The 21,979-nt window shown below is 43.0% G+C and overlaps 1 protein-coding gene across 1 annotated transcript in view; it reads right to left on the bottom strand.

Annotated features, from left to right (window-relative positions):
- The window catches only part of CPXM2 (carboxypeptidase X, M14 family member 2), a 73,035-nt gene extending 65,920 nt beyond the window's left edge, over positions 1-7,115 (bottom strand). Inside the window, exon 1 of the mRNA XM_083741237.1 lies at positions 6,486-7,115. Coding sequence (XP_083597363.1) covers positions 6,486-7,050 — 565 coding nt within the window. The 5' untranslated portion in view covers positions 7,051-7,115. The remainder of the gene's footprint in view (positions 1-6,485) is intronic.
- Positions 7,116-21,979: the final 14,864 nt, after the last annotated feature.

Raw genomic sequence — 21,979 nt, 5'->3', positions numbered from 1 at the left:
TGTACTTTTAGTACATACAGCGGCAAGTAGCGCTAGCCCCACAAATTTTGGGCAATTGGATACACTATTTCAAATATTCTAAAGGGGAAAACCATGGAGTGAACAAAGGCATCTCACAACCCTTGTACTACCTCTTAAGTACTTTTAAAGGTGTACTTGTGTTTTAAGTGTGTTTCCAGACATTTTTAAAAGGATTTTTCATTAAAAATCTGCATCAAAGCAGGTCAGGACAGACTTCGCTCTGTAACCAAGAAATAGGATGGGCCTGATTTTAATGGATTTATCAATCCCAAGTTCTAAGCCATATTAGGCATCCGGATGACAGGTTGGAAAGCCAGTATATAAATATTTTAAATGAATAAGAAACAAACGTGGAGATTCAATCAAGGACCATTTCTCTGGATCCTCTTGACTACCCACTATTCGAATAATTTATGCTGATTTCACACATGGCAGTAGACTATGCAGCTGATAAAAACAGTGGCAAAAAAGAAGGGAAGACTGCAATATGTCATTTTGCCACTTCATGCACCCTTAGTGTTATTTTGCACTCCCTGAAACCACCCCCCCTCTTTTTGTCCCCCTTTCAAATTCTGAGTCAAAAATTTGAGAATGTGAACTTTCGTCACACCTCTCAGCCCAACTTTCAGTAGAGGCTCTTTGGAGCCTCTCACTTTCTGCTGCAGCTTGTGTGTAAAAGATTTAAAGTTATCATGCAGGGAGGCACATTTGCAATCAGTTTTTGAGTTTCCTGTGGCTTGTATCACATGTGAACCAATTGACATTCTTTTTGAAGAACATCGTCAGCTCCCCTTCCACCACTTCCCCCCACAGGGCTGGAATGAGCTTAAATGAGCATAAATGAGCTTATGTATAGTTTAAGCTTTCTCCTCTGAATGGAGTCCCTCTCTTTAGTCATTTGTCCCATATTAGGAAAGTTAGAAAGCCATATTGCCTCCCTGCTAATACTTTCCACTGCAGCAATCCTAGATTGCCATCATGTAGGTTTGTAGTGCTGAGGTTTACTGCTCGAAAGCACTGCTGCTACCTACCAACCGCACACACAACATGCAGCAGGGAGATAGCAAAAGACAAGAAAGGGAAAAGAGATCCCCACTTGCTGTATAGCTGCAGCTGTTCTCACGGAGCAAGCCTGAAAAAGAAGAAAGTGAGACAAGAAAAGATGCAGGAGGAAGCCTTGATTCAGAGCCAGACACTTTAATTCAAAGCAAGACGGGGAAGAGGAAGTAAAAGAACAGTGTGTGCGTGCACACATGCACACACACACTCATTCAGCAAAGCAAAAGAGTACCACAGCAGCAGAAAATACTGACAGTGTACACCGACCACAAGATTCAGTTCAGAACCTGACTCAGTGCTTCAGAAAACAGCCAAATTTGATCCAAAACTTTTTAGAGGGTATCGTGCTTGGAGAAACATCCAGTTTTGTCAAAAGGAAAAAGTTATAGCTGTGCGAGCCGTGAGAGGTTAAATTGACAAAAATGCTTGCCTCGTATGCAATGCTATCAAGGTCAGCCTTACCTTTAGGAATAAGGAGGTAGCTGCCTCAGACAGCAGATTTTGGGTGTCATGAAATCATTGTTATCAATGATAGGTTTTTCCTTTGAGGTGGTGGGGCGGGGGGAGGTGCTTGCAGGATTTCCTGCCTGAGGAAATAACATAATTTGACCAGCCTTGGATGCTACCCAACATGACTTGGACCAGGAAGGGGGCACCATTTGCTGCCCCCACTCAGCCAGCAAAATGTCCTGGGTCAACCCTGAAAATAATTGCTTTGCATTGCTAAGACAGAGGAATGATTGAGCAGATAATGTGGCAACTCAATGTATTGTGGGTCTGTTTCAAAGTCTAGTTACAAAGCATTGCGGACCAGAATCCAAGATAGGTATGAGGAGGAGTATCTGCACTAGCTGGAGGGGAGGTGACTGCATAACTTGTGTGTGGTGGTGACAATGCATTAGCTGCATGGCAGATTCCTATTCCAAGCAATCACTGAAATGCTTAAAAATGTACATTTCATCCTCAGCATTCATAAGAAATTAACCAGAAATGGAGGCACGTGTTGACACCCATGGAAACGAGCACAAAACTAGGTAAGCACTTTCAGAACCGTCTTAAAGATGAATACATTCCCAAGGAACTTTTCCTGATGTATATACAAAATGCAGAACAGTCAGGATTTGTTGGTTTGGCACATCAAGATTTCAGAAATTAGAAACATAATGCAGTTTGAAAGGCTTGTGTTTCGCAGGAATGCTATGGAGAAGAGACGTTTGGCATGGAGGCATTTCAGAATAAGGAATGTTCCCTTAAATAAATTACATCTGGCAACTCCGGCAAGATATTTTTATCCTACACTTACTTAGATGGAAAACATAGTTCTCATCCTAAAAGCCTTTCTATGCAATCTTTCCCTGCCAATAAAATCTTTATATTAGGGGTGGAAGGAATACAATTTTGTTGGCTACTTCTCATCTGGTGCAACAAGGATTTATTTATTTGAAAAATAATAATGCTTAGCCTTTAATGTCTTGCATCAGCCTTCACCAACTTGGTGCCCTCCAGATGTTTTGGACTACAATTCCTAGCAGCCTCAGCTAGCCCAGATGTCCCGACTGCTGATGATGGGAGTTGTAGTCCAAAACTTCTGGGGGCCACCAGGTTGGCGAAGGCTGCTTCACATGTATTATTGCAGTCCTACTTGCAACTACTTGACTTATACTTGATTTATACAGGAAGCTTATCCTGTACACATTTGCAAAAAGTATCATGCACCCAGTGAAGCACATACATCACAAGCTCCTCATATTCACATTCTATATTGCACTGCCTATAGATTTATAATGCATGCAGCTATGGCAGGCTTCCTCAAACTCAGCCCTCCAGATGTTATTGGCCTACAACACTCATGATCCCTAGCTAGCAGGACCCAGTGGTCAGGGATGATGGGAACTGTAGTCTTAAAACATCTGGAGGGCCGAGTTTGAGGAAGCCTGAGCTATGGTCTATAATGTGCACACACAGCTACTATGAACCAGAAAGTCTCCTTTCAGGATGCAGTGAAGAGAGTGGGCTGTGCACACCCTGACTCACCCCAATTCCCATAGGGCTTCTCCCACCACAGTACTTGCCAGGGCCTCAGATCTGAAGGGAGCACCCAGGTTCCTCGTCCTCTGCCCCACATCAACCCAGAGTCTTGGGCAAAAATGCTATGTGAGCCCGCTCAGTGGCCCTATTCCCCCTGTAGGACATAGAATCATAGAATTGTAGATGACCATGAGAATCATCTAGTTCAATTCCCCGCAAAGCAGGAATATGGGGATCAAACCTGCAACCTTGGCATTATCAGCACCACACCTCTAACCAACTGAGCTACCATGGACCACCAGTGGTCCTCGAGCTTCACTCAGGTTGTCCACAGCATGTCTGTGAAAAACAGTGGGAGCAGCAGGCATGTCAGCTGCTCCATTAGTCGAAGAACCCACAAAGTGAGCAGAATAGATCACTGATGCGTGGGAAGAGGCCAGAAATATAGAGCGGGGAGGGGGATCAAAATAAATAAAAGAAGAAAAAACAATTGCAAGTCAGACATCTAGCACAGTTGCTGCAATGAGCAGAAAAATAATTAAGTGCCCTTCCAGGACCCTCAACAATTTTCAGGTGGTCTATGGGGTTGGAGTTTGGGAACCACTGTTGCAGAGCATGTCACCAGAAGTCCTGTAGGCTCTTACAAGACATCCTGGCTTGGGAAGGTGATTGTGGCAAACCTGTCAAAGCCATAGCAACATAGCATTCGTCATTCTCTCTTTAGTTACTGACCTCCTACCTACCCTTGCTTTGATAGTAGCAACACTGGCTTGCCACTTGGGCACTGGCCTGCTTTGTTGTGGTTGAGAAAGATGTTGTCTGCCACTTGGGGACTTTTCTTGCTGCCAGCTGAGTTGTGGTCAGGGCCAGGGTTCCAGGCACCGCCCCTCATGGTAGATTTTTCATCTATCCTGAATTTAGTAGGTGACCTACTATCTTTCAACCTCTGCACTACATATGCAATGTGAGGTTAAGAAGACCTGATATACAGACTACAGGTCTTGCCAATGTGTGTATTCCTTGTCTGTCTGGTCGGTCTCTCTCTCTCTCTCTCTCTCTCACACACACACACACACACACACACACAGAGAGAGAGAGAGAGAGAGAGAGAGAGAGAGAGAGAGAGAGAGAGCCCTACCCCTACCTCTACCTCTACCTACCTACACACACCTATCTGAAGCCATCAATTGCTGGTGCGATAATAAGATTGCCTGCTTATGGACCAAATGATTCTCCATGCATCCTGTATAAATCATGGAGTGTTGAAGCTGAAAGATACACAATTAGTGAAGGACACCTACTTAGTTCATGGTAGCAGCAATATCTGAGCTGAAACTTCCCAGGTCAATCCGTTGGCTGCTATAGTATCTGCATCTGTATAATTCCCAGAAGTGAATTATAGGGTATAAATATGAGGAAGGCACTATAGGAAGTGTGTGAAGCAGGGGCTGTATGGCATTTATCACTTCAAATACGATGTGATCCACGATGTGTCATTGGTGGGAAGGCGAAGAATAGTTCTGTCAATTCATATTTATGCATTGTAATAAAGTGTAACTTTGAATTGGTCCAATGCAACTGATTTAAAACAATGTGAATGGAAGGCAAGCTATCTAGCACAGTGTTTGAAACAGCTGCATTGGAACTTTCTATCCCCATTAGTTTACATTAAGCAAACGTGTGTATAAGAGTTCGTAGCGTTCAGACTGCAATGAATTTTAGCCCTACTCTGATTCAAAGGAACTACTGATTGGTACCAGCTGCTCAGCCAAAGGGCAGATCACATGTTCCTAATTCCTGTCCGTCAGCTTTGCTTCATTCCAGTGCAGACCCAGCTGATTGCTTGCTACAAACACCTAATTAATCCCACATGCCTTTAGTTCTGCCAAACTGAAGACAAAAGGTAGTTTTAACGCTAGCCAGTTGAATTTTCATCTTCTGTACACAATCTGTTTTCTCAAATCCCATTTTACACAGGCAGGTTGATGTTCCTGCAGGCAGATTCACAGCTGTAAATTAAGGTTCCTTATCTCCTATTGGTACTGCTCTAGGCTGTCCTGTCCTTAGGAAAATAGTTGTTTGTCTAGGCACGCTGTGTAATTAATCTGCATAGAATAATCTCACAAAGGTCTATCTAAAAGTCCCATACATCAAAAGGCATGCAGAAAGGCAGTCATCATATTGCTACATTTCAGTGAAGTGAGACTGGTGCAAGCAGACACATCTTTAAGGTGCAAGGGTTCCCTAGCAGAGTATGCTGTATCAGCATATTCCTCCCAGAGCACATCCCTCTATCTCATAAAGCCATATCATAACTGCACAGGTCCTTAATATGTTTCCTGTCCAACATTCAAACACTTTATGGTCCTAAACAGAGGGGGGGGGGAGATACCTGTGCTCATGTCTTGAATGCAAATAAACAAAGGGCACAACTGATACAGTTCCCAAAATCTGTACCTTTAAAGCAACAAATCCAGGTGAAAATTCTCTCTCAGCCATGAAATACCTTGAGCAGTTCTGGACAAATATTTGGACCATATTTCAATATTCTGGGCCATATTTCAGCTGCCTTAGCTTACTACACTTAAAGTATTGATGCAGGAATAATAAGCAACTTATGTTACATAATGTGCTATAAAATAATTAAAGTAATAATAATATAATGATCATAGTAGTGTTTGCCGAGGTCAGATTTGCAATCATAACCATGTCTACTTAAAAGTAAGTCCTGTTGAATCCAGCATGGCTTACTCACAGGGAAGTGGAGTTAGGACTGCAGCCTCAGTGTCCTGACCCCAAGGCCCAGACTTTAATCACTGGGTTATGCTAAGTCCTGATTCACAATAAAAATCACAAATTGATTTTAGTTTATATCCACTGAGATCTAGCTTTTGCCGGGGAGGCCTTTGTTATGAAATCAGAAGTTCACACTTCCTAGAAGCAAATCCCAGAACCCATATATGAACCTGGGCTACCTGCGAACAAAATTCAGCCCATCTCTACCCTTGTTGGCAACATGACCATTTTACTAAGCAAAAAAGAAAGATGCTGTTGGTTAGAGGGAAGAGTATGCACACAGGATGTGTGACTTCAAGAAAACTTTTCCTGAAAACCTTTAGAGCAAGAGAGAAAAGGAAGTGGAAGCAAATTTTACTCTTCCCAAAAGAGTGAAGGCAGGGGTTAAAATTAGACTTTCAGACCAGCATGATCACTAATTCTGTTAGTATAACAGCTGTGATTAGTACGAGGGTGTTTAACGTCATTAGCAGTGCAGTTACTATTTCTGCTTTTCTGCTTCGGATATTAACTTATGGGGGCGAAATCCTTTGAGACCCATCTGGAATCTCAAAATTTCAGGAGTGAAAGAGGAAAGTTACCTGGCGGGGTCTCGAGAGTGGATTTATCTTTTTTGTTGGCTTTCTTCATTTTTAACTCCTTCTTGCCCAGCTTGAATCTTTGGGGTTCTTCTGTCTCCAAAGGGGGCTCGGTTTCTTCCTCCCTTGGCTGTTCTGTGAAAGGCGAATACTCCTCTTCAGGATCCGGAAAGGAATAATAATGATCCCTGTTGATGATTTCCTGCAGATAGTAATCCTGCTCTTCCATAGGTAGAGCCCAGGTCATATCCCCAAGCAGTGTCAGATCAAAAGCACACAGCGCGAGGCAGAGCTGAGCAAAAGAAGCTTTCTCGACAAAGGAGGTCATTATTATTTTTTTGCTTTTTTGCAGTAGAAAGCTCCTCTGTGAATATCCAATGTAGAGAGGGAAAAACAGAGATCTTGGCAGTTGGCAAATCCCAGAGTCTGGGATAAGCACTTCTGCTTTGGAGTAGTTTGCAGAAGTTGCAAGTAATGAAGAGGGAGTGAGGACTGGAATCAGAGGGAGGGAGGTGGTTGCTTGAGGTCCATGTGATCGTCGGGGCTCACCAGCCAGCCAGACACACATGCAGACATACGGGAGAAGAGAGAGCTGGCATTTGGCAGGTGTTAGACTCTGTGAATCCTTTACAGATCTTTGCTCCTTTCTCTGCTTTCTCTTCCCTCCTGCTCCTCCCTGCTCCCCAGGCAATTAAAAACTTTAATCCAACTCTTGGCACCTAAGATGCTGTGTTTTGAGAACTGATATTAACACAGAGTCTAAATACTGTATATTCAAAGAAATGAAAAACTGGCCATGAACCTCGCTCTCAAAATCCCTGTACAAAAAATGTATCTCTATTCTCTTGCCAGGACTATATGCAGTGGGGTGTGTTTGGATGAAAACTTGGAAGGGGAAAATGTTTTCTCCTGTGGTTTAGGGGTTCCTGCTTCCCCTTACAGAATATTAAGATTGCATTCAGATTCTATGGAACAGAAAGGAAAACATGCTTGTGAAAATTCCTTCTACTCCTCCAGCTCTTGATGAAAAACAGGTGCAGACCGTCAACAGCATAGAAAGTTTACATTTTACATTTATAATCCCTTGATAGACTAAAAGGTTAATAATCAGGATTTCTTTTGCAGATTTTCAACTTTATTTTATTTCAGGCATTATTATTTTTCTGAACCCCCCTTCTCCCCTTAATCAGGTGGCCCTGGATAAAAGATCAGTTACTGAAAGCCTGAATTCTCCTTGAAGTATGTAAAATAGTTCCACGTGAAGGTTTTTCAAAACAGGAATGAGTTAAAAGCATCGGAAAGATACCTCACCTTCCAAAACACATTTCAACAGCAAATATAAAATGTTGACATTTCTCTTTACTGGGGTTCTGTATCTGTACCAATATAATAGAAAGGTACTACAAATCCCATGTAACTTTTTCCCATACACAAGTCAGTGTCATTGCTAATCCCGAGCCAAAATGACAAGCCCATTTTCACATTCATTTTCATCAATTGCAAAATAAAAAGAAATCAAGTACTATTTTCAGCTTTCCCCCTGCCTCCCCACCTATGTCCAGATGGAATTTGTATAAATGGTCTTGCAAAGAAATAAAGTGACATCAGCTTTTAATTGCATAATCACAGAAAACTTTCAACTTCCCAAATTTGCTCTACCTTCTTACCAGATGTCAGTGATGGGAGTAGGCTGTGCTATGTCACACACAGCATGGGAAAGAGTTTTAATGCAGGGGTGCTCCTGAATTTATCTAGAAATACAAAATGGAACCAGTAATTCACCAATCAGCTCTCTTGTAGAACAGAATTTCAAGGATATGCATTTTGGTATGATTTCATATGATGCAGATGTTGATGTGCTTACTTTTACTTAAACCCTTTATTACTTGCTCTCCATTGCAGCAGCAGAATAAACAAACAAACAATAGAGATTATAAATAGTATATCAATCCACTCTACAACTGGAAAACTAGCACAATGATAAAGCTGCTGCTTAAAGGTACAAAGATTCAGCAAACACCTTGCCAAAAGGGTGTGTCAGCAGCTGGAGCCAGAAAATCATAAGAGTTGATAAAGTGCATATTTCTGTACATAGATTAATTAAATTTCTGGTCCATTGCCTTGATTTGAGTGCATTGTGAATATAACTTGCTTTCATAACAGAGCTCAGCTGTAGGCACAAAAAATGTCAGTGGTTGGCTCATCCTGCCTGTATCTGGACATACATACCTTCCTCCAGGCATGTTTAACCTCCACCTTGGACAGAAAATTCTTAACAGCAGTCATTAAAATAACCACCAAATTGAATGCAACAGGGTTCACAGTCTCTATCAATCTATATCAACAGCAGGTAAATCATACCAGAAGTTGCACAACTGTGAAAGCATACAGATAGGCATCTAATGGGACCTAAAATGTTTTTTTTGCAGCTGATCTATGAAAGATTGCATCTTACAATACCTTGTTACAAAATGCAACAAGGGAGACATGCATGCACCCATCCCTTATCTCTAACTAGCTATACAGTGGTACCTCGGGTTAAGAACTTAATTCGTTTTGGAGGTCTGTTCTTAACCTGAAACTGTTCTTAACCTGAAGCAGTGGCGTAGCGTGGGGGTGCAGGGGGGGCGGCCGCACCGGGCACAACATCTGGGGGTTAGGGTTAGGGGGCGCAAATCCACGGGTTAGGGGGCACAAATCCACGGGTTAGGGGGGTGCAAATTACTTGCCTTGCCCCAGGTGCTGACAACCCACGCTACGCCACTGACCTGAAGCACCACTTTAGCTAAAGTGGCCTGCTGCTGCTGCCGCCGCACGATTTGTGTTCTCATCCTGAAGCAAAGTTCTTAACCCGAGGTACTATTTCTGGGTTAGTGGAGTCTGTAACCTGAAGCGTCTGTAACCCGAGGTACCACTCTACTTCTAAATATAGCAGCTCTTCAGCAATCTTCTGGCACTAGAACACTTTCTCATGGTACTGGTGCATTATTTGCTTGCTACTAATAGCACCTTAATTGACTTTGTGATGCTCTTACAGCTAGTTAAGAGAAATGTTTGTCTGATATTGTGATTTTTATTGGAGTGAATTATGTTCTTCGATGATGCCAGAGGGGAGGGTGGTAGAGACAGCCCAGATGAAACCATCATGGATGGGGGGGGGGGGAGAGATGCAACCCCATTGTCATAGTCAGATCATTTTCTCATGAGGTTTGGAGCGGTGGTAGCTTTGTTCCCCAATATGATGACCCCCCAAAAAAACCTATGAAATCTGAAATTCCTGAATGCTATGGTGAGTTTCTGTTGGACAAAGGTGGCCATCCTGTTGGGTGCTAGAGATCTCACTGTGGAACAGTGTGGTGAAAAGGGCACCAGCACAGTCACTCCTGAGCGCTCCCTCCCACATTGCCAAGCCCAGAATTCCACCTGGTTTTCTATGGAACTTTGGACAATGAAGCAACCTGGATAACAGTCAGATCACAAACGGCAGATAACTCATCCATCAGATGATTGGACATGGGTTAGAACACTATCACATGGTGGTGAAGACAGCAAAGAGGTCTTCCTTTTCTGCTTCTACCCCACCCTCAAGTAGCTGTCCCTTAGAACTGGTTCAAGCGTTGAAGGACTTGTTGCTATCAGCCCCAGCCAATGGGAGGCTGAAACACTTAAACCCCTGCTATGACAAGTTTGCAAGGCACTTAAGTGTCTGTGCAGCTTTTCTTTTGGATTTATTGATAATCTGCATTGAGTATAAATCAGATATACAGAAATTAAAGGTAAAGGTAAAGAGACCCCTGGCCATTAGGCCAGACATGGCCGACTCTGGGGTTGCGGCGCTCATCTCGTTTATTAGCCGAGGGAGCCGGCGTACAGCTTCCAGGTTATGTGGCCAGCATGACTAAGCCACTTCTGGCGAACCAGAGCAGCGCATGGAAACACTGTTTACCTTCCCACCAGAGCTGTACCTATTTATCTGCTTGCACTTTGACGTGCTTTCAAACTGCTAGGTGTGCAGGAGCAGGGACCAAGCACCGGGAGCTCACCCCGTTGCAGGGATTAGTACCACTGACCTTCTGATTGGCAAGCCCTAGGCTCTGTGGTTTAACAGAAATTACATCCTCCCCAAACCTGTACCGATATAGACGGTTATATGCAGCAGTATCTCACCCAATGGGGTGGAGCTTCTCAACAGCAGTGTTGCTACTGTTTACCAGGAGGTAGAAGGGGCATGGTAGGAGGTGGCCTGGAGATTGTGGCTGTGTGGGCATGCTGATGGAGCTAATCCAGTGTTCCTGACCCTCCTCCTCTCCAGCAGTGGAGGACCAACACTGCTATGAAGCTAGCACAGTCTCTCCACCCCACTGTTAGAGTGCTATATCATAGGGAGAAAAATTCTGGTACAGTAGCTTTCTACATGCATGGAGTTTTCTATATACGTAGGGTGAGGATTTCCCTTTCTTCCCTCATGTGCAATCTAAAATCATATTATCCAAGAAGTGTTCCGCATGAACTGCATGCTGTTTGTGTGCATTTAAGTGAGTTCTATCAGATTTTAGCCTTGGGTGCTGAAGCCATACCTGGGCTTTGTGTTGACGCCTTGTTTGTTGGTGAGCTATACAAGGATAAAACTCAGATGGTGGGCCACTTGGTGAGAGCCAACTATCCACATCTCTCACCAATGCGTAGCCCATTCATAGCTGAAAGTTGTTCAAACATTCACTCCCTCCTTGCCAAAAATAAATTGTGTCCCTCAAAGCCAGCTTCGGTTCAGAAAATGAATGCCTGAATAAAATTACTGATACAGTTTATGATTAATTTCCTTATAGAATGCCAAGGTATTTAAAATTGCAGTGATTAGCTTAGTTATGAAAATGCACAGTTGATGAAGTCTGGATTAAGAAAGAGAGAGTGGCTGCATTAACTCTTTGAGAGAGCACATATGGTTTCTATATGTTTTAGCAATAAAGTATTGCTAAATGTAGCCTATCCCCACCCCACCCTTCACCACCCATGAAGAAGCAGGGAGGGTTTTGTGTCTCAATACTTAAGATCTGGGATAAATTGTGGGTCATAAAATGGAACAGAAAAATGGAATTACATTTTTTTAAAACACTCCCCTTTTTCCTTCACAAAAACCATTTACAGTATACCTGCTGTCTATGGCATCATAATTTACAACCAACCACAAGGCCAGGAAATCTTTAAGGTGCTTTTGAAAAATACAAAACAATCTGTGTTTAAACACTGGGACCATAATTTTTAATAAACAAAAACCAAATGACATTAAGTACTTTTTCATTCTGAGCATCTTCGTTTTGAGCATCTCAAATCCTGCCTTCAGCTGTTATATTAGTTAAAACTTTAACAAGTTGCTTTTCACTCACGTCCTATAGCAGGAGGCTGTCAGAAAATAACTGAAACAGAATTTTTAATATAAACTGGGTTTAAGGGGGCAATTGTCTGAAAAAATCACTGAGTTAATCAGTTTTTACAAACATAATATAAAATCCATGTTAGACAAAGATGGACCTCTGGATATGTTTGGACTAAAGCTTCCATTAACTCTGACTGTTGCCTATGATGGTGGGAGTTGGAATCCAACATCTGGAATGTCACTGCTCCCTCATCCCTGATGTTAGGGATGCTTCCAAACTTTTTACATTGGATTTTGGTGCTTGCATGATCTGATCTGGTTTCTGAAGTGGAACTGTTTTACCAAAGTGCAGGTTTTACAGCATATGAATGCACTGAAGAGCGTTGGGGGGGGGGGGACATCAGGGAGAAGTAAGTGAATGAGCAAGCCACTGGAGGAAACAGTTTTATCAGTATGTGAACAGGCCAATAGAAGTTAGGAATCAAGCCGAGGCACTTAAGCAGCCAAAGCAGGCCAGCCAATGGGGTATTGTGATGGGGATGGTATTTTTGGAAAGCTCCAGCAGAAGCGGTGCTTTGGCCACCAACAGAGGTTTGGTAGGAAGGAGGGAAAGTTTTAGCAAGGCCCTGGAGAATGGTGGGGGCTGGATTTGGGAGCCTGCAGAGATAAGATGCAAAGGTTTGGTGGGGGAGGGGGTGTTGGCAAGCCTGCCCCAGGTGAGCAAGGTCCAGGCAAGCCACAGAAGATTGGCAGAGGCAGAAGGAGGTTTCAGCAAGAGAGAGGAGATTGTGGGCTTGGTGAAGAGGGTTGGGATGGGCAAGTGAAGGGAGCAGGGTTCATATCCTCCAACATTTCTCTGGTGAAAATAGGAACATGCTATTCAATAATAATAATAATTTTACTTATGCCCCATCATCTGACTAGGTTGCCCCAGCCACTCTGGGCAGCTTCCAACATATATAAAACATAATAAAACATTCAACATAAAAAATCCTTATACAGGGCTGCCTTCAAATTTCTTCTAAAGGAGCCAAGGTCACGTAACTCCATATCCTCCAACATTTCATGAATCAAGTTTGCTTTTGTTGAATCAAGGAAAAAGACCTATTTTAAAAAAAATCTGTCTCCTTGAGGGGGGAAATGCAGCATATGTTGCTTTAATTAAGCCTCTAAGTTAATACTGAAGCTTGTTTAAATTATTCAAGGAGACACACAACTCCGGATTGTGTGTCTTTCCCCACAAAATAATTCATTATATTTCCTTTCTACTTTCATATAACGAAGGAGCACCTATTGCCATGGCAACAAAAAACTTCCAGGTACTTTTATCTTCACCCTAGACAAGGATGCCATCACCATCTGACTTTTAAACTTTCTTAAAGAGATAGTTTGGGTTGTATAATTTAAGCTATTATTTTTCATACACCAGAAGGCCTGATGGAGAGGCCCCTAATAGATGATGTTGAGTCATTCTCTGCAGCAAGCAGCTGGGGGAGAGCAGGAATGAATATTTCACAGCACAGCCCTACTGTATTTTTATATTTAATTATTCCACATTATTCTAGACAAACTGTGTAGGAAAAACAACCATTTAAGGGAGTGGGAACATTATACCACTCACTGTGCCTGTGATGACCTCACAAAGGCTGTGAACACAGTTAACATTTCTTCTGGCATATTTGAAGGGAATTTGTTTCTATTTTAGGATCCTGAGAAAAGCAAATTTCTCCATGGAATGGTATGCTTCACAGATTGAATGCTGCTCAATCAATTGACCTGTCTTAATGAATGCCTGGGAAAACCTCCTTCCACAATGCAAGGCGTGAGGGGGGAAAAACCTGTGGTACAGTAGTGTGTATATATGCCTACAGCAAACATACCTTTAGAAGCATTTGGACATTTATTTCATTTTTATCCCACTCCTTTTCAAACAGGGAGTGGGGATCTTGAGGCCTGGGGGCCAAATCAGCCCTCCAGGCTCACTATCTGTTTACAGACATGCCACGATCAAGCCACGTTCATTATCAAGCCCCACTATGCAACCTGTGTCATGGACTGGCTGGATGCGGATGAGTGGTGGAAGGCACCAGCTGGGGAATCCCCAATGGAAGAAGGTTCAGAGCCAGGGGGTTGGTGGTGGGATGACGATGAGTGGTCAGAGGGAGAAGAGCAGCAGGCCTGGAAAAGGAATTGTCAGAAGCTGCAGAGGTAACAGGGTTAAGGGAGCAGGAAGAGACTGGGGAACAGGGCAGTCCAGAGATCGAAGCAGAGTCTGGAGAGGAGGGGTCCCAAGAGGCAGAAATGAGGCACACTTCTGAAGAAGTCAGGGGGTGTCCCCCTCCTGCTGCAACCAGCTCGCCTCTGGTCTCTCAGAACCCACAGAGGTATGAAGAGGGTGGAGCAGAGGCAGGCAAGGTGACAGAGTCTCAGATTGCTTGTAATGGAACTGGGGGAGGAGGAGACTTAGAGAGCTGTGGGAAGGTGGGGAACTTGACTCCCCACAACTGCCTCACTGAAGGGCTGATTTGGCCCCCCCAGGCCTACTGGGAAGAGTAGCTGTGCTCACTAGGCTTGAGCTGTTCGATTTCTTTGAATAAAGAGTTAACTTCACTGACACCTTGCAAGTTGTTGCTGACCAGCTCCCAGCTCCCGCCTTGACAACCTCCTTGAGTGCTTTTGTCTGGCATATATGTCTGTCTGAATTCTGATAAGGCTTCTTGCCTAGATGGAGGAAAGAGAGGGATATGTGCATGTGAAGGAACTAGATACTGTACTAAAGGTAAAATCTGCATTCATTGCTCTACCACTTTTCCCTCTGGCTGTGCCCACCGCTGACAAGTGGCCCTTGGGTGGGTGTTTAGAAGGGAATGTGGCCCTTGAGTTGGATAAGGTTCTCTACATCTCAACACAGCTTTCAAAAAATCATCAGCTGCCTAATGTCTAATATACAGATTTTTGCAAGTAACTTTCCTTGATAGAATGCATTTTGTATGCTATTTTCAATACATGCATTTGACTGCACCCCTAATGTAGACATTTTTGTAACACTTTTTTGGGGGGGGGGTTGGCAGAACTGCATAGCAAAATTCACAGAACAAATTTTGAAGACTAGATGCATTTCCATTTATGTATTATTCCAGGGAGAGCAAATTAGGGCAAGAGTTCCCAAACAGTAATTCACAGACCATCAATGGTCCACAAGCTTCATGCAGGTGGTCCATGGAGTATCTGCGAAGAACACAATAATCTGAATTCTATGGAATTCAAATTGTAATACAATAAAATACTATATAAAAATAAAAGAAGCAATAAAAATACAATTTAAAACCACCCAACATTGAGCACAGCACATTTCAATTGCTACAACAGGCAGAAAAATAATAATTGTTAAGTGTTCCACCAAGACCCTCAGAAATTTTCAAGTGATCCGTGTGGGAGGGAGTTGGGGAATTAGGCTTTTGCATGTCATACAACAAAATAAATTATATGACAATTTAATTTTCCAGCTGTGTAACAAATGTGCTCAGACCTGACTTAAGAATCATTAAACATGGGCCTGTGCCAGCATGTCAGATGAAGTTGTTTTTAAAAAGGTGAAATTGCAGACACATATTCAGTCCATTAAAGACAAAATATTTCCTAATGTATTATTTGATGCTTAATACAGAAGGAATTACACAAAAACATTGCAGGCCCATGTAAGTGACAGATGCAGGCCATTAGTGGACTAAATTTGACAGTTATTTGTTATTTACCCACTGGAAGACAGTCAGATTGCTGTTTCTGTGAACATCAAAGGAGGTAGCAAGATTCCACAGGAGACATTGGATCTCATTTTCCAAAGCTTAAAGAGTTGTAGATAAAAGTCCAGAAATACCATAGTGAGAAAAACCAGAGGAACATGGGAGGAACAAAGCATGACCAAGAAGAAAATGCAGATGTGGTTAAGGTTCGGGGTTGTTGGGGGGTTAATGCTTTCATGTAGAGCTAGAAAACAATTTATTTTTATCTGTCTAGGACCAAGTCATAGAACTTGCTCATGGGCAGATCAATGTGGAGTGCATGAACCTGACCACAGCTGGGATTATTGTGTCACTGATTGTGGTGTCACATGAGAGTGTTCACATGACCCCCTTTCATGCATTCACAAATTCATGTCAGGGAAGCAAGGGTTTGGGCTGTCGGCCATGCCCCTTGCACAAGCCCCATCAACCACATGTTCAAGGTCAATGTGAGAGCCACATATTTGCACCAGTGGCCATTCTTAGGTGTCTGTGTAGGGCTCCTCCACAAAGGAAGTCCTGGGACAATCAGGATGTTCCATTTTCACCAATGAAAAACATAAGGCCAGCAGGCATTGTGGCAGAAAGGTACAAACCCATGAAAACCCACTTTCCCATCGTACGTATGAACCCCATACGTATGTGGCTGTGCAGAGGCACAAATGATTGATGGCTCTGCTGTACCTGCTACTAAAATCCAATATCTAAATGTTCCTAATGTTTAACTGGGTATCTCTGCAAATGAGCGTGGAGAGTTCAGCTGAATGGGACACAGCTGTAGGCAGCCTGAGGAAGTACCAAACACCTTGAGCCTGCCCATAAAAATAAAAAAAACAAGTCTAGGATGAGAGTCATGGGCAGGCACCCCCAAACTTGGCCCGCCAGATGTTTTGGGACTACAATTCCCATAATCTCTGACCACTGGTCCTGTTAGCTAGGGATGATGGGAATTGTAGCCTGAAAACATCTGGAGGGCCGAGTTTGGGGGTGCCTGGACTAGGCTGATGTCTGCTGTTTCCAGAAATTCTTCTCATTGTGAGACTTTTGTTGATGAGCTGAGTGTTTGTTTGAAGCATGGATGAGAAAACAGAGAGAGGGTGTGTCAGAAGGAACACACGCACCCAAAAATTATATGTAACTGTGTATTTTTATAATATTTTAAGTTGTCTGTTTTTCTTCAGGTTTTTTTGTTTTGTTTACTATTCCACTTAGAGATTTTAATATATTAAGCTGTATAGAAATTAATCAATCAATAAACAAGTCCACAGCCATAGTCTAGAGTAGAAATGTATGAGCTTAATACAATTGATTTCAATGTAATGTGCTCTTAGCTTTAATTAATTGTGCTTGTCACTTAATTGTGTTGGATAATGGCCCATGTGGTTTTAATACTCATGCCATCAGGCTATACAACTGATTTAAGGGTTCTACAATGAACGTAAGGGCCTATGCTCAACAATAATACTTTCCTTGTGGTTTGGGAGCCACTAGCCTCTGCAGTCCCTGTGCAGTTGTCAAGGACTCTTTCTTTTACACTTAATTGTTGAGAGGCGAAGGCAGCTACAGATATATTGCTTGATTCAGTAGACTTCCCACCTCCCTGCAAGTTCAATTTAGGTAGCAGAGAAAATCTTTCCACTTTCCTGCACAATGTCTTAATTTCAGATATAAGATGAGGGAGTTGAACTGTGGGAAAGGGGGAAAGCATTCAATAATGCTGGCAGGGGTAGTGCAGCAAATTGCTAGATCTTCCATTTGTCTCTTTCTGTTTAAACCTTTTCTTATTTTATTCCCCAGATCTTCCTCTGGGTCACTGAGTATCAGAATTCATGCTATCCAGAAAGTGAAGGCAAATTAAGCCTTCCCTAGATAGGTTTCTTCTTCTTCTTCTTCTTCTTCTTCTTCTGAACTGAACAAGCAGTGGGGGGGGATTGAACTGCTGCACACTCAATTGTTATTATGCAGAAGCCTTGTAAACATTCCTGGTTTGGTAGCAACTGAAACGGCTGGTGTCCTGACAGTCATCTGGACATATCAGTACTGGGGAGGGGAGGGGTGTCACAAGCTTCAGATGAACTTCCAGAGCAGTAGCCACAATGGCAAAGGCAACACAAGAATATTGTGGCACCTTACCACTTTTATCAGATGTTGTGTACTCCAGACCACAGTCTTTAAGGTGTCACGAGATTCAGCCAGACATGCCATCCTGTGAACAGACGTTTTTCCATTTGCAGAAGGGACTCTGATCCAGCAAAAGCTCCCATTGGAGGGAGGGGGAAAGTGATTTTTGCTGATTCTCCCCCCCCCCAACTTTCCCCACAGCCCCATCCTACCTCCCCCACATCTCCAGAGGGTCCCCCAACCCCACAGAGCAGTTTTTGCAGGAGGCGCTAGGGAAGAAAGAATTGGTAGAATGCAATTTGTGGCTATCCTGGATTCATGAGAGCTTTAGCAGCCAGTGCAATGCCATCAATTGGCACCATCACCTGTAAACATTGGAGTCATGAAATTCTAAACCTTAAATTGCAAGGATTAACTTTCTAACAGTCTAATGAAGCATCGTTTAGACTAATCTTGCACTTTTCAGTGATCCTATCCATGGGGATCTTGAGAACCTGCAATCACAGCTGCAACACAGAGCATGCCTTAACTGCATATACTCTTTTTCAAAGCTCCATTTGCCATAATAATGAGCATATCATTAAAAAGCCCAGAAAATACACAACCTGAAACATTCTTCTTAAAGACATGTTTGCCATTGTGGCTTCCAGAGCATTAATTTCTCTATAAAGGGATCTTAATGACCTTTCATCTGTTGTATTTGCAGAAGCATGGATCTAATAAGCATAATTCCTCAGATAGTTTACTAAAAGCTGTCAAATCAAAAAGGGATTACATTTCACCACACCAAAATATGCCCTAGCATTCATCTTGGAATGTGGCCATGACAGCTGATACCTGGAGAGGGAACCTCAAGAGAGCTGATTCTGTCCTTGTGTTCCCCTGAACTGAAGAAGGCAATTGACAGAGAAACTTTAGACCATGCACCCCAGGAGATAGCTCAGTTGCTCCAGCATGGTTGAACACCTGCAGGCACTGAAGAAAGATGACTAAAAAAAAAGTATCTGTATGTCATATGAGCATATAGTGACAAAGTTAGGGAAGATGAGGGAAGAATCAGTTTCAAATGGATTTATGCACAAAATGTAGCTGTTCTGACCCAACTGAACCTTGCCTACATCGGAGCAGCTCTTGCATTGAGTGCCAGCTTCTGTCTAAGCCACTTTCACATTGTTGATTTTCCTTTTTTTAAAAGTCTAAATACAAAATACAAACTATGTATATTATAAGCATAATAAGAATTTTAAAAGTCAAGTCCCATGCAATGCTGTATTTCTGTGGCACAATTTTGTAAGCATTAGCACCTATGTCTTTTTATACAGTTACAGTGGTAACTCCGGTTGCACACGGGATCCGTTCCGGAGCTCCGGTCGGATCCCGAGGTGTGCGTATCCGGAGGTGCTGCTTCTGCGCATGTGCGCACGATGAAACCCAGAAAAATACTTCCGGCTTTGCCTTGTATGTATCCTGAAGGATATGTAACTGGGGGTGAACACAGGTAGAGGTACCACTGTATATGCATTGTTGTATGAATCTGTTTATGTTCTGGTAAAGCTGGAGCATATCTGTGTACAATTTCAATATATCTGGTAACAGTTGGTGCCCACTAGACCTTGTAGGGCTGCTAGGAGGTCACAGAAGTGCAGCCAAGTTGTTCTGGCCAGGGGAGTAGACGATCTACCCAGGGGGCACCGTGGAGATCTGCCCCTGGAGTCCACCTGACAGACACAAGCCCCAAGCTGCCGTTTCAGGCAGTGCGGGACCCCGAGCCACCATGTTACTCCCAAGAGAGACGCGTGGTTTGGGCGCGCTGCAGGCCAGGCCCCGTGGTAAATGCTGCCTCCCACTGTGTGCCATTTTGTCACCCTCTCAGGGATGACACCTGGGTCGGCCCGCACCCCCCTTCCTATGCCCCTAGTTCTGGCTTTCTCTTCATTCTCCTCCCTCACAAAGGTACTGTGGACACTTGAGATTCCAGTTGTACAAATACTTAGCACCCAAACCAATTGAGAAGTATCTTTACATTGGTTCAGATGTGGTCTCTACTGTCACTGCTGCTACTCTGGTGGGAGAAAAGGTGTGTGTGTGTGTGTGTGTGTGTGTGTGTGTGTGTGTGTGTCCTCAACCTGTTCTGGTTCTCTTACTGCCCTCCTATTTTGCAAAGAAACAGTGGACACTGAAATGATAAACATTAATAAAAGTGCAATGTTTAAGTGTCCTATTTTGGTTCAAAAGGGGTCCCTGCTGTCATGCTTTCTAGTGCGGATTCATTCCAATGTAACCATTTGTTCTTCAGAGGTGAGTTCCACTGAATTCCACTAGGATTTCTTCCTGATTAGTATGTACAGGATTGCAACCTAACTGGTTAGTCGTAAAAGTGCCACGCAGGTCTGTTAGCAAGGGACCCCAACAATTTCCAGACAATGGGAAAATATTATTCTCTCTTCCCAGCTTATTCACTTCTATGTCACCTTTTAGTAACGTGGAATAAGTTGGAAGGTATTAAGTGGACTAGGACCAGGGAGTTTAGGGACAAAATCACCACTTAGTCATGAAGCTCACTGTGTCCTTGGGCTAGTCACTGTATCTCAGCCTAGGCTACCTCACAGGGTTCCTGCAAGGATAACAAGCCCAATAGCATACAAAATATATAATATGCAATAAAATCTCCTTCTGTAAAACACAATGTAAAAAAGAGCAGCTTTCTGTTGCATTCTTCTGCTTCCTGTTATTTTAGTGATGAGAGGGTATCACATATTGGACTAATTAATTTAAAGCAGCATGCTGTCTGGGCTTATGTATCTCAAATGGTGGTTCCCAGCATGAACTATGCGGTATCCTGGGTAACTGAACACACGTACATGCCATGCAGCTGCCTTCATAATAAATTATAATTGCACTTTAGATAAATGTTAATTTATACTTATGTCTGGAGGGATCCCACATTTTTTACTGAATGTCAGTAAATACCTTGAGTTCTGTGTGCGTTTGAAATAACTGATAAATAATAATTGCCTTTCAAAAGTTATGAACTTCCAAGGATTGTCCATAGTAATGAGATTAATCTCACTGAGTTGCACACCAGTGGTCAGGGATGATGGGAAATGTAGTCCCAAAACATCTGGAGGGCCTAGTTTGGCCACCCCTGTCTTAACCCCTTCATGCATTAAGTTAAGCATGTTGGTTATAGAATGCTGATTTATCCGACAGATTCGAGGATTCTTTGAGGGAAGCCCTGACTGTTTAAAGTGGTATGGTGCTGCTTAAAATGTCTGGTGTGGTGTGGATATGGCCTTATACTACTCACATGTCAACATACATGCTACAGTGAGAAAGGGATGCTGGCAAGCCTCTGGCATGTCTACTTTAGCCATTTTTCAGCTCTTCCTGAGTGAGGGGACTATGTAAATAAGGGAGTCTCTACTTGCATAACTTCAAATAGAATTTAAACTCTTGCCTCTTCAGGCCTTCATGCTAGTCCTGTGAAGGTCTAAAGAGCAGACTGCACACCTAGGGACATTGGGGGAGGGCTAGTGTCCCCTAGTTTTATAGCTCCCACATTGAGGCAAATGCTTGGATGCTGCTCAATTCAGGGTTACATCCTGTCAGAAGAGGATTTCAGTACAGAACACAAAAGATGACAGCATGCCGACAGTGATAGGACTGAGACGCTTGATTGCTCAGACAATCTTCTCTTGCAGTAGGGGAAAAGGGAGGCTTCTCATATTCACAGAGCAGTTGATATGAGAGGATGTGCAATTGGGAGGTTATAATTGCCAGTCAACTTTGTCAGGTTCTAGCAGTGACATGGAGGTCAGAACCCAATAGTTGCCAGGTTGATGAGGGAAAGTTCTTGCAGCGGAGTTCTATTTCACTCAGAGTGCCACTTAGCAGGGAAGAGCAGAAGGCCTTGTCATCCTGTCCGGATCTTTTCCACAACAACAAGACAGCTGTGGAATACACTCCTCCCCAGGGAAGCTTCCATTTTACAATTTGGAAAACTTGTAAAACCTTTTACCCCACGGATTATTATTTACTATTATGCCAATATTTTCACTGTTTAAAGTTTAAGCCCCCATTGTGCATTACATGGGTGAAGGGGGTCCACCATACAGATGAACAAATTGGACAGCTTTGGTTCTCCCCATTTCTCATTTTTCCAATCTTAAATTCAGATGTCCTCAACTTGTGAATCTTTTTTTTAAAATCTTGATGAGAAT

The sequence above is a fragment of the Podarcis gaigeae genome, assembly GCF_964106915.1.
Source record: "Podarcis gaigeae genome assembly, chromosome: 5".
In the NCBI taxonomy this organism is placed as follows: domain Eukaryota; kingdom Metazoa; phylum Chordata; class Lepidosauria; order Squamata; family Lacertidae; genus Podarcis; species Podarcis gaigeae.
The sequence above is the reverse complement of the archived record's forward strand: the minus strand, read 5'-3'. Positions and strand labels throughout refer to the sequence as shown.